The sequence below is a fragment of the Notolepis coatsorum genome, assembly GCF_963971535.1.
Source record: "Notolepis coatsorum genome assembly, chromosome: 14".
NCBI lineage: Eukaryota > Metazoa > Chordata > Actinopteri > Aulopiformes > Paralepididae > Notolepis > Notolepis coatsorum.
In genome coordinates this window covers 87,243,940-87,257,263 of record NC_140178.1, presented here as the reverse complement: position 1 = coordinate 87,257,263, position 13,324 = coordinate 87,243,940, and the positions used below count along the sequence as shown (strand labels likewise).

The following is a 13,324-nucleotide window of genomic DNA, read 5'->3' as shown; positions in this document are numbered from 1 at the left end:
GATGGAAGAGCCACACATTGACGGGCAAAGAGCCGCATGCGGCTCGCGAGCCTCGGGTTGGCCACCCGTGCAGTAGACTAACACCACACCATGCTAGTTACCTGCTAGTTCTCTACCCAGTAGACTAACACCATGCTAGTTACCTGCTAGTTCTCTACCCAGTAGACTAACACCACACCATGCTAGTTACCTGCTAGTTGTACCAGTCCCTCCAGGCTGGTGGGCATGTTGCTCTGGGTCCTCTGGGTGTTCCTCAGGTGGAGAGTCTGTAGAGCCAACATGGCTGGCAGCTGGCTGCTCACACACACACACACACACACACACACACACACACACACACGTAAACATACTGGTCAATAGTTATACAAAATGACAAATATAAATATAAAACATTCTAGGTGATTAATGTGACCAAAATCAGCAGCATTATTGAAAACCCATTTGTGGTGTTTTTGATGATTATGAAAAGTCACAATGATGAAGTGTTTAAAGTGTGGTGATTGTTCACAATTCCATTACTTGCAATAACTGCATAAAACAGATGATTTTGCAAAGAATCTCAAAACTCCAGACCTACACTAGCACTTACCATTGCAATACCATATACTATACTATTATAGACTATAATATATCTTACTGTAGCAGTGTTTTAAAACATACCATAAGGCCAATACTATATATTACCATTGCAAGTGTTTTAAAACATACCACAAGGACTATGCTATCTCTTACAGTAGCCGTTTTAAAACACACCATAAGGACTATGCCATCTCTTACCGTAGCCGTGTTTTAAAACACACCATAAGATAAGATAAGTGTAACTGAGGGGTACAATTCCCTGACTGTATTGAGAGTATGGTATCATTAAACCACTACTTAGTTATGTACTTTAATTACTGGCCATACAGTACACGGTATATATGATGAACACCCACACAATAACACGGCTTAACAAAGAAAGTCCTGTTTAGAATATTTATTAGAAGAGCAGCAATAGTAGATTACAGTATTGAGAATTATGAGTCGCGCTTATATGGCGAAGAACACTTAAATAGGGCAAGAGCGTAAGTCCATGAGCATATTACGATGAGTATAATTAATACCACCTGTAGCATAAGAATTATATAAGGCACACTCGTAGGTCAGCTGGAGATACTAAGGGGGTTCCCTCCGGTTGTAAGCCAGCAGGGGAGAGGAATTGTCGGGAGCAAAAGTCTGGATCAACAAGGAATAAAGAGACTCCAGGTACAGGAGACGGTGCAATAATCCCTTGGTCCTTAGACAAAGCAACAGCTATACTCCGGTATGCATTGCAGCATGGATGAAAGCTAGCCAGCCTCTGGGTCCTAGAGGCGGGCTCGACGGTGCTCCTCACAGGGTAGATCCCACACAGCAGTGGGGTAGACGGTTCTCTGCTCCAGCAGCCACAGTACCAAAGCAATATAATCCAGCCGGAAAAGGCTCTGCATTCGTCGGTGTAGGTTATCCAGTGTACATATCCACACGGTTCTCGTCTAGGACTCCTCGGATTGGGGGCACAAGGTTAGGCCGCCCAGCCTGGATAAGCACACTAGCTCGGTACGATGAACCGGTGGTAATGCTGGTCACTGTAGAACGGTAGCCGCACGATACACTATACATAATAGACTATTACTTTATAATAGAATAAGTCGAACTCGACGATACAGCGTTAAACTCTGACACTTTAGCTATCAATTCGCACGCGGTCTCAAGGCTCTATTTAGGGGCAAAAACGGGCCCACTTCACAGCACGTTGTATCGTGGTGAAGGCTTCAGCTTTTAGTTACTAAGTCTAAGTGCTTCTGTATCCACCTGCGCCGTATTTATACGTAAGGTGAATAATCTAGTGCCAACCTTATTTCTGTCTCGTATTACTGCGCAAACCTGGGCATGTTGAGACATGTCTTAGCGGTGGCTTTGAACTAGACATTGGGGGTATGGCCGTTGGCGCCTAGGGGGTCGCTGTCCAATAGGAGAACGAATATTATGGTCTGGCCTGTACCTAGGTAAAGGGATATTCCGTGTATATGTACAAAGAATATACAAGGGATATCAGACGATATACAAATATTATACAATATATCTCAAGTAATAAATATATATATTCGGTTTAATCTGACCCTTTGTAACAATAAGATAATATGATTCTTTATTAATCGCCTTGGGGAAATTCGGGTGTCAAAGCAGCAGGGGGAGGGGATACAGGGTGGGGGATACATAGCTTCACAGTCCAGTATCTATATACACTATAGATAAACTATCAAATATAAATACAAGTACAATATAATATAAAAAAGTACAAAACACAAGAGGGCTAAGGACTATGCTATCTCTTACCGTAGCTGTGCGTGCATCAGAGGGTTATTGTTGAGGATGAGCGTCTGCAGGTGGACCAGGCGTCTCATCTGGGGCGGCAGGCTGTCCAGCTTGTTGTCGCTCATGTCCAGGTAGAGCAGGTCCGTCAGGTTGATGAACAGCTGGTTGGGGATGGAGTCGATGGTGTTGTGACTCAGGTTGAGCACCAGCATGTTCCTGCTGTTCTCCAGGTCCCTGGGGATCTCTGTCAGCTGGTTGAAGCTCAGGTCCTGGGGAGGAGGAGAACACGTCAAGCACAAGACATTCATTTGTACCACACTCGATAAGCCTAAAAGAGGATATGGAGAGGGCTACAGCATTATTGGTTTTGTGTTTCAGTACTAGGTGCTCTTTGGATTAAATCCGGGGTAGGATCCGTTATAGTTATAATAAAAAAAAAAGTTGAAGTCCAAGGCAGCTCTACTAATTTAAAAAAGTCTTTATTTAATGGCTCACATTATTTAGATCATTTAAAAGAAACCAACATGTTTCGGCCTACATAGGGCCTTCATCAGGGTATAGATAACTCGATAAGCCTACTTAACAAGCGAGATAGAAACGTGGTCGCAACCTACACGGGATAGTGCAAAATAAAAGGGCTGTGCAATACGAAATAACCTTGGACTTATGGGACTGTGCCACATCAAATTAATGACGTTGGCTGGGAGGAAAGGAAGGGGTTAATTACATTGTTTCGCTGATGTCTTGTATGTATGTCTGTGTAACATGGTTGTCTTGTGTTCTGACACAAAACAAATGTCTGTATCAACAGACAGATAAAGAACTATCTCATCTTATCTTAAGACACGGAGCAGGAACGCCCATAAACGTATCTCTGATCCAAATAAAAGGCTTTTATTACCTGTGGTATCTTTGACTGTGTATTTCATAACTAATGTGTGTGAATATTAGAAAGCCATAATGCAAAAGCCAGGTGTACCTTTTTAACAGCAGAATGGATTTTCAGTGCTCAGCAAAAGGTGAAATTGGTGTTACAGAGACAGACATTCCAAACCCCCCACTCAAGTAAATGTGGTCAACTACTAGAACAAAGGAACTCGAAAGTCACAATCCACAGAAGGAACAGTCACTCACCCTACTAAAAGAGATACTCAATAGTTAGCAGATTTTCAGAGACCAGATAACCAGCTCTGATAGAATGTTAAGACTGTATGTAAATATAGTCACACTCAGCACCTAACAGATTACAGGCAGAGGGAAACAGGCACAGGCCTAACTTGCTTTTGCTACAGGATCATGGAAACTAATTCATAAACAAGATCATACTAATTAAACCATATTAGATAAAAGGTATTTGAATGCCATTTAGAAATGTCAAACTAATTATGAAGATAATAGTGTCATTTCACCCCTGGTGTAAACCATATATATAGAAAATAAGGCTTAATCACCAAAGCTTAGTCTGGTAAAATACATATCAAGTTATCTATTAATCAACTGTTTAGTATCAAAATGTAAGCAAAAGAGTAAAACTGTGATAATACTGGAAGAGTGTAATTCATATACACTAGAGATACTTTGTAAAATGTTTAAGTGGAATACCCCTCTGTTCAACTGAGGAGCCACAGGGCAAAAAAGGAGGGGGCCAAAACAGACCCCCACCTCTGTTTACTGAAGGACAACACCCGACGAGGAGATCGGTGGGGGGCAGCCAGCCCCCACACAGGAGATCATCTGATTGGGACCGCCTCCCAGAAGACAAATCTAATTGGACCAAACGTATTATTAGTAGGGATGACCCCCGGACCCCGGTTCTAAACGGGAACCGGTACTATATTAGAAAATACCGGAGTATTTATAAGCTCCGACGTCATCGGTACTGCTATCGATACTCTAGAGAAATTATTATTATTATTATTTAAAAGTTGCGAACGATCTCTCCTTTCTCTGTCTCTGCACGAGAAGCGAGCCGCAGCGAGTCATTATTACACACACTCCTAGCGAGTCGCTACACATACGGGTACTTCTTATACATACGGGTACTCCTTAATGAAAGTGCTGTCCCCGACGCTCGTGCTGAAGCGCGCTGCACACAGACAGCTCTGCCTCTGCATGCACCGAGTCGTGATGGCGGATAGAGCGAAGCGTTCTAAAGTATGGATATACTTTACAAGGGTCAATGCCGACAACGCACGTTGCCACAAGTGCAACAAAACATTTGCCAGTAAGGGTGGCAATACGAGCAATCTATCAAAACATTTGTTGGCAAAACACGATATTAGTGTGCAGAAATGCGCCGTATTTGACTGCCTTGCGCGCACTGTTCCATCTGCATCCACGTCCACTGCAGCCGGTAAGCCAAGATACGGAGTTTCCTAGGCTAATAACTAATTATTACAAATAGGCTAATAAACAAAATAATTGTTTAGCTACAAATACTACAATCTAAAAACTTTTTATAGATCGTCAAGCTGAGGCGTCAGCCACCAATGTGTCCCAGGCCAGTGAGCCCACCACACATCCTCCCTCTACCTCCACCACCCAAAGTCCTTTCTCCCTAGCAGCTAGAGGAAGGATGACAGAGGATAGGGTGAACGAGTGTCACAGGGCTGTGACAAAGTTTGTTGTCAAAGGCCTGCACCCCTTCTCTACAGTGGAGTCCAAGGGCTTTAGGTAACAACTAATCATTCAGTGTATATCGTTTTTTTTGTATACATAGTTGTCTAACTTGTCTGTTGTTGTTATAAGTTATTATTGAAGCAGCTATTCCCACCACTCCACACACATTTACAATAATTCAATAATTTCTAATCTTTACTGTAGGGCAGTGGCGTCGCGTGGGTAAAATAACAGGGGAAGCCAAAAAAAATTTATAAAAAAAAAATGTATTAAATATTTTTATTTTTATTAATATTTTTATTTTTATTTTTTTTAAGTCAAGCAGTCACCATGTACACTACAGTATGGCTCGGCGGCCAGTCAAACTTTCTTTTTATTTATTTAACAGATTGCAGAATGGGTACAATACAGTACGGCTCAATACACACAATTGTATAAGGGGATGCAGACCAGAGAAAGACGTTTGTCTTGTTTACATCAGGGTCCCCCATTTTCAATTCATAGTGACATTTATGACATACAAGACATCATGACATTTATGGCATAGGGACATACATGACATACAGGTATTTAGTATGGTTACATTTGTGACATATACGATATTCAAATATACAGTACTGTTACCCATAGATCCTGACAGAGTATATGATGGGGAGATGACTGTACATTAGGAGGGGGTGGGTGGGTGGGTGGGAGAGAAATATACATACGGCCGGGAGAGAATATGACGTCTAGAGTCTAGACAAACAAGACAAGACAAACGTATTTCTCTGGTCTGCATCCCCTTAACAATTGTGTGTATTGAGCCGTACTGTATTGTACCCATTCTGCAATCTGTTAAATAAAGTTTTCATTCATTCATTCATTCACGTGTTTGTTGCACGGCGCGCCCAGCCATCAGAGCGCTCCTACTGTAAAATGAGGAAGCAGCCTCAGTTTTACTCGTTTATAAAAATGATTTAAAATGTTTATTAGCAACGCCGAGCTTTCAAACCCCGCCGCATCTGTGTGTGAAACCCTAATGGAACGCTGGGTACCTTTGACATTTATATCCGATATATTTTGGACCCACCGCTAGCTTTTAAGCAGTGCTTGATGGTGCACATTAACCTGGCTACTACGAGGAATAAGTGACTGCGTATTCCAGCCCCTGGCTTGCATTGCAGTCATGAAAGGGTCTACAAGCTTGCCTGATAACGTTAGTTAGTCCTTAGTCAGGCTGCTCAGTGCTTACCTGGTCAATAATGTGGTCCTCCTCTTGCCAGATAGATTTGTTAAATCATAATATCCACAGTGGTGTGCTCTGCTGGTCCTCAGTAAATGTCCCGCCGGCGAAAATAAGTTGCTATTAAAGTGCTAAATGTTAGATACATAATAGAGGATTCGAACGTGCCCGCTCTGTTAATAACATTTTCAATCAATCCCGCGAGGGTTTGACGTTCAGACGTGTTCTGACCTGCCCCGCCTCCAGGGGGGAAAATATGCTGAGTGCAAAGGGGAGGCCACACTCATGTGTCTTCCTCACAGCCCCGTTTTAAACTTTTAGGGTGTGGCAGTCAGCTCGAATCTGATTGGCTAGGATCGGATTTGGACTCTAGATACATAATCACATGCTGGAAGCCTGGAGAAAGAGACCTACCCCCTGCCTCCTCTCCTCTATACTAGCTGCAGTGAGCATAGTGAGGCTGACAGTGTGTTAGAGGGAGTGAGAAGGAGAAGAGGGAGACATTTATATATAAAAAAAAAAAAAAAAAAAAAAAAATATAACAGATGCACAGATGAAAATATTTCATATTTGATATGAATTCATATTTTAATAGGGAGGCATGGCTTCCGTTGGCGTCCATAAGGATTCGCCACTGCTGTAGGGAGCTGACCAATGCTCTCAACTGCAAATATACCCCTCCCTGCAGGAATGCCCTCAGTAACACACTGATTCCTGCCTGGTATAATGTTGAAAAGGCCAATGTTATCACAGAGCTTAAAGATGTGCCAAAGTTAGCCATTACATCGGATGGGTGGACCAGCTTAACTCAGGACCACTACCTCACGGTTACAGCACATTACACAAGCCAAGGCAGTGTGAAACAAAAGGTGCTTAAAACCAAAGCTGTTTACCGGGCACAAACTTGAAGAGTTTGGCATAGAGGTTGGCAGCAAGATTGTAGCAGTGACCGTCGACAATGCTGCTAACATGGATGTTGCCATAAAGAAACTCCATGTCCTGAAAATCGGATGCTTTGCTCACACACTGAATATAGCAGCGCAGAAGATCTATCAAATCAGTGCCATTGACAGGTGGGCAGGAGGAATCAGGGCAGTGGTTGTCTGGATAAAGAGGCCATCCATGGCTAAAACAGTCCTGAAAGAAAAGCAGCAGCTCCTAGGTAAGAAGCCATTTCAAATTCAACCTATTAAAGCATATATTTTTTTTATTCCCATTAATTTAATTATATATTCAAGTGTGTGCTGTGATGAAAATTGTGTTTGTTTCAGACCTTCCCCAGCACACAATGATCCTTGACGTCAAAACAAGGTGGAATTCTCTCTTTCTTATGGTAGAAAGATTCATGGAGCAATACCCAGCAATCCAAGCTGCATCCATGGACCCACGACTCAGGAAACAGATGGAAAAGGACAAACTGGGACGGCTGAAAGATCAGGATTTCCAGAAGGCTGAGGAGTTTGTACAACTCATGCGTGTGATGTATACATCCACCATGTGCGTCTCCAGTGAACAAACTCCCACCTGTGGCCAAATCCTCCCGATCCTCAGGAAACTTGAAGCCCATTTCACAGTGCAGGAGGAAGACACCCTGTTTGTGTCAAGCATTAAAGAGAAGGTTTGGGGGGGATCTGTCTGGACGTTACAAGGACAAGACAATCCAGGCCTTCCTACTCGAGGCGACATCGATGGACCCCAGGTTCAAAGGAAAGATGGATAGTGATGCCACCTGGGGCCGGTTGAGGGAGGCAGCTGTAGCAGAGGAGGAGGGCCACACAGAGGAGCAGGACCACACAGACACAGACCAGCAGCAACAGGAGTCAGAAGAAGGAGAGGAGGAGACAGCCACCCCACTCTACAAACCAAGGAATGCCTTGGAGGAGCTGTTTGCTGATGAAGACATAATATAATAATAATGCAGGACCTGTTGCAGAGGTCTTTATTCGGCATGCAACGACACTCAATGTTTTTTAGCGGTACACACAGCGGTTAGTTTTTAGCACACACACCGGAACACACACACGCATGGTCTCTTTAGAATCGCCGATGCGATTCGTCTCTGCGATTAACCCATCCCGTCGTCCTACCCCCCCAAGGGCAGCCGGGAGCAGACAGGCGTCAACGTGAGCCGCGCCAGGGGACCAATCCAAGTGCTCCTGTCCGTCTTCGTCAAGGACGCCACAGCGTTAGCGATCTGTTGTTGTGCATGTTTTTCCATTGGGTTTATCTTATCGGGGGGGAAACCCTTGCGAGCACGGGGAGAACATGCAAACTCCACACAGAAAGGCCTGGGAGATACCCCACCTGGGTACCTGGCATCATGGAAACCTGGTCCCCAAGCGGGAATCGAACCCTGGATCTTCTTGCTGTGAGGCGACAGTGTTAACCACTACACCACTGTGCCGCCTCAGGACCACCATGCAGCAGAACACCTTGTCTGTCAGTGAGCGAGTTGATCACGAACTCCAACTCTACAAAGGCCTGCCTTCCATCCCCATGTCAGAAGCCCCTGCTATGTGGTGGTGGGAAAAGAGAGGTACTCTGCCCCTGCTGACACAGCTTGCAACCACCTACCTCTGTGTCCAAGCCTCCTCCACCCCCAGTGAGAGGGTATTTTCTACAGCCGGGGACACTATAAGTCAGGAGAGATCCCGACTCCTGCCGGAGAAGGCAGATATGTTGATTTTTCTGCATAAGAACTGTTAGGATAATTTTCTAGGTTCTTTAATCTTGTTTGTTTGAACTTCTGTTAGCCTTTTGCATTTGTTGTTTATTATAAAAAGTCTATAATTCAGAGTCAGACACATTTAAAACATTGTTGCTGCTGTTGCTGAAGAAATTATATTCATTTATTATATTTATTTATAAAGTTATATGAAAGAACATTGCTGCTGCTGTTGCTGAAGAAATTATATTTATTTATAATACTTATTTATAAAGTATTAAAGTTTTATAAATAATAAAGCAATGTCGATTCTGTTCTTAATTAATTGTCTTTTTCTTGCAAAAAAAATTATCAAAAAGAACCGATAAGAGTATCGATAAAGTACCGAACCGTTAAGCAGTATCGATAAGAGTAGTAGTATCGATAAAATCCTAACGATACCCATCCCTAATTATTAGACTGTTATTATTGGTGGAAATCAGAGTATATAACAGAGAGCGCGGTGTTAGAGAGACAGGCCAGCCCCCCTGGGGACTGCATCCTCTCTCAACCGATCCACCCACCCACAGACTGCTGATTTGCATGCGAGTAAATCATGGGAAAAACCATTGTGGTTTAAGTTTAGTGTAATCCTTAATATCTGAAACCAGGTTTACTCATGTGTAAATGCTCAGTAAGATTCTCTATTTCATTGATGTTAACATGACTGTTTTATGTGCATACTGGGTTTGATGTGCAAACCTTATTATTCCTTTGTACAACATGTGTTGATGTATTATGAAATAATCCTTGTATGTAAAAAGCAACCTTCTAATTCACTCTGAGCCCTTTGGCAAAATAAATCAGAATTGAGTTGAACCATAGTTCCTTTTTGTCTGGCCTGCACAGTTTATTTCTCCACCCAGTAGAGAAAGACCATTGTATCATTATGACCTTCTTCCTTTTCCAGATAGCAACCTTATTGTACTGCAAAATAACCTTAGATATTGATTGATAATATACGACAATTATGCAACTGCCAGGACCTGGATTTTTCTGCTCTCAACCATACAAGTACACTTTCCCCTTGTTTTCCCCCAAATCATGGGCACCTGTAGAGTTTTCCTGAAACCCTGATGTAATCCATGTGCTACGGTTGGCTACTCAAAGTAGACTTCAGCATTGTTTTCAGGGCTTGTACGGACAGGAGCGTGACCCCATTGACTTTGCATTAGTTTGTGGATAAGCAGCCAAAGCCGATTATAATATTTTTTATTTATTTATTTAATTGTATTACTATTATTTTTGATAATATGTAGTTGTGCTCATTTTATATTATGAGTCAAATGTATTCTTCTAATTATGTTAATATAGATCATACCTCAAAAAGCCCCCCCCCCCCCCCCCCCCCCTCCCTTCACTATTAGGCCGTGAGCCAGGGCCCCAAATTTGGGCCACGGCTACCATCTTGGGGGACTAACTTTCATAGTGATTTTTGGGAAGGTATACACCCCTGCTGCTAGAAAATATGTGATAGCAATGCAGCAGTTGCCTCCAAATGTGTGCTATCATATCTTTTATAACACTACCAAGCATATTTTTCAGGCCTCCTGTCCGAAATTACATGCCCCAAATTAATCATGATAGCTCCTGAACCATAAGGCCTATATGCATGTGTCTGGTCTCCTTTGATAGGTAACAAGCTAGGACATATGAATCCAGTGTAAGTAAACCCACATATATTACCATTCCAGAGTAAATGGAGATACAATGAAGGAAAACATCATATTTATATCCTCGCCTGGTACATAATCTTAATTTAAAAGGCAATATGACCATTATTACCAATATCACATGGATAATAATGCAACTGAATGTGTCCTCCTACTCCTTGACTACAAATGTAACTCTGGATCTGATGAAAATAGACAAAATACAACATTTATGATACAATTTATAAAGATATCCCATTTGATCCATGGACATGACTTTTAAAGGCTGTCTAGATCTATAATTATTATTATTATTATTATCTGACTCCACCCACCCATATGAACAAACATTTTATTGGATGTCTGACTATAAGCCAACCACTGTTCCACATCATCTAAAGTGGACTGCATTAGAGCCACACCCCTCTTTCAGCAAGCATGGCCGATCGTGATGCTAGGAGAAAGCGTAAGGAACATTTTAATCAAGTAATCATGTTTACATTTTTAACACAAACCACCTTCTACTTCCTTATGCAGTAAAAACATTGACGGGTAATACTGAGCTCATCCAAACACTGAACAAGCTTGGGCATGGGGTCTATTACTCCCAACTTGAAGAGAAGGACACTGCTCTGTGTATCCAAAAGCTAGCAACAGCCTCAACTCAAAGAGTTGTACTTCCAGCATCAATCTTGCATGGGACAATATTGATAGACTTGAGGAAACTCTCGCTGGAAAGGGCACATCACATAGAGTCAATGGTATAGTTGTACAGGCCAATGTCTATGGACCACAACTACCAAGAGCTGAGCTTCCACACATTGAGAAACTGAAGCAGAGATCGGTCACCATTGAGGACCAAGAACTGGGAGTATATGTAGCAGGTGCGCGTGTGGGCCCACAGCCTCTCCCAACCAGGGAACACTGTGTCCAGGAAACCAAGGAAGCTGCTCTTCTTGCCTGCAAGAAGAACCTGGTGTGGGCACTTGCAAGGCAAACAGATACAGAGAATCAGACAATCCCAAGCTGGACTGGTTTTAATATCAGCACCAGGGACCAAGAACCAATCTCACAAGATATAGTTGGGTATCTGCCAACCATCAATTCACCAGCCACACAGTTGACCAGTGTTTGAAATCCTGAATCAATCAGAGATAATCAGAAAGGAACTGCATCTAGAATCAATTGTGGTAGTCATGGATCAAGCACTATATGCGAAAGCCACTGAAATTGCCTGGAAGCACAAAGAGCGCTTCTCCAACATTCTTCTCAGAATGGGGACATTCCATACCATACTGTATGTCCTTGATGGTAAACACTATAACCGTGCTGTCAGGGTCCACATGTACATCTATGAAGCACTGATGAGACTCGCATGGGCAGAGTTCAGAGTTCACACTGTGGGTTGAGGACAGCATTCCAGAGAAGAGTGGGATGATCAAATCATTCTTGGACAATGTGAAAGACATGGCCAGTGACTTGAACCAACAGACGGCGAACAATCTGCTGAAAAGTCCACTCTTAGCTGAGCTGATAACCCTGTGGACAGACTTTCTGGAACACCTCCGTCACAACAATGGAGAGCTTTCTGCATTCTGGATGTCATACATTGACATGGTAGATAACGTAATACTTGGTCTTCTGCGTGCCTCTCGTGAGGGGGACTGGGAGTTGCACCTCCATGCTATAATAAGCATGATCCCATGGTGCTTTGCTTATGATAAGATAAATTATGCCAGATACCTGTCCCCTTACTTCTCTCAGATGAAAAACCGCCCAGAGAAGCATCCTGCTGTGTATGAGGCCTTCAAGACAGGCTAATTCTTGGTGCAGCTGTCAAGTAACAACCCCTTTGGACGGATCCCTGTGGACCAGGCTACTGAAGTCACAGTTAACAAAGACACACAGACTCATGGAGGCACAACAAGGTTCAGCCTGAATGCTGGAGCTGTCAAGCGTCACTACATAACAGCTGAGCACCGCAGTGCATTCCTGGGACAGTTAAGGGAGATGGTGCAAGGTAACAAATCAGAGGTTTGTCATACAGAGCTACAGCGGCCAAGAATCCAGAAAGATGAGGAAGCAGTTTCAGCAGTGGTTAGCCTCATACAGGAATGGGTCAACCCATTTGCAAAGAAGCGGGAGCTCATTAGCATCTCTACAGCAAAGACGGCCCCCAAGGAGATTGCCTCCGACCTGATGAATGCATGAGATTGGTGAGCTACAATCTTCAAGGATGAGAGACTGGAGAAAGACCCACCAGCAAAGAAATTCCATGACCCAATGAAAACCAACAGGCTAAACACATTCAGTGATATGTGTAAGAAGAGAGAAGTGAAATCAAGTGGGAGGGCAATCATCTTAAAAGCAAACAGGTCTTTGTTTGGACACATCAAAGTGATGGCACAAGGGTGCAGTCTATATATGGAAGATATCCTTTCTCATCCCCTTGGGCGATTTTCCTGGGCCCTGTCCACAGTGCACACCAGGCGGATTGCTGAGAAAGACAAATAAAGCTACTTTGGCCACGACCTTGCAGAAAAATGTAGCAGTAGCAGAGCAACTCCCAGGGAACTCTGCTACAGTGGTTGATGGAATGAACTTGGTCCAAAGAGTGAAAGGTGATCAAGTTACTTTCAGAGATGCTGCCACAACAGTTCTGGGTATGGCTCTGAGGGAAGGTGTGAAGTGCCACAGAACAAGTGACACTTTTGGACAATGACATCCTGAGTCGTTCCTATATGACCAGTATAAATCTTTAAACTAAACTCTGGAAAGATAGCTCTA

The 13,324-nt window shown here is 43.1% G+C and overlaps 1 protein-coding gene across 1 annotated transcript in view; it reads right to left on the bottom strand.

Annotated features, from left to right (window-relative positions):
• The window catches only part of flii (FLII actin remodeling protein), an 82,673-nt gene that overhangs the window by 51,572 nt on the left and 17,777 nt on the right, over positions 1 to 13,324 (bottom strand). The window contains exons 5-6 of the mRNA XM_084329906.1: positions 2,359 to 2,606; positions 191 to 294 (exon numbers count right to left, since the gene is read on the bottom strand). Of these exons, the coding sequence (XP_084186032.1) occupies positions 191 to 294; positions 2,359 to 2,606 (352 nt within the window). The remainder of the gene's footprint in view (positions 1 to 190; positions 295 to 2,358; positions 2,607 to 13,324) is intronic.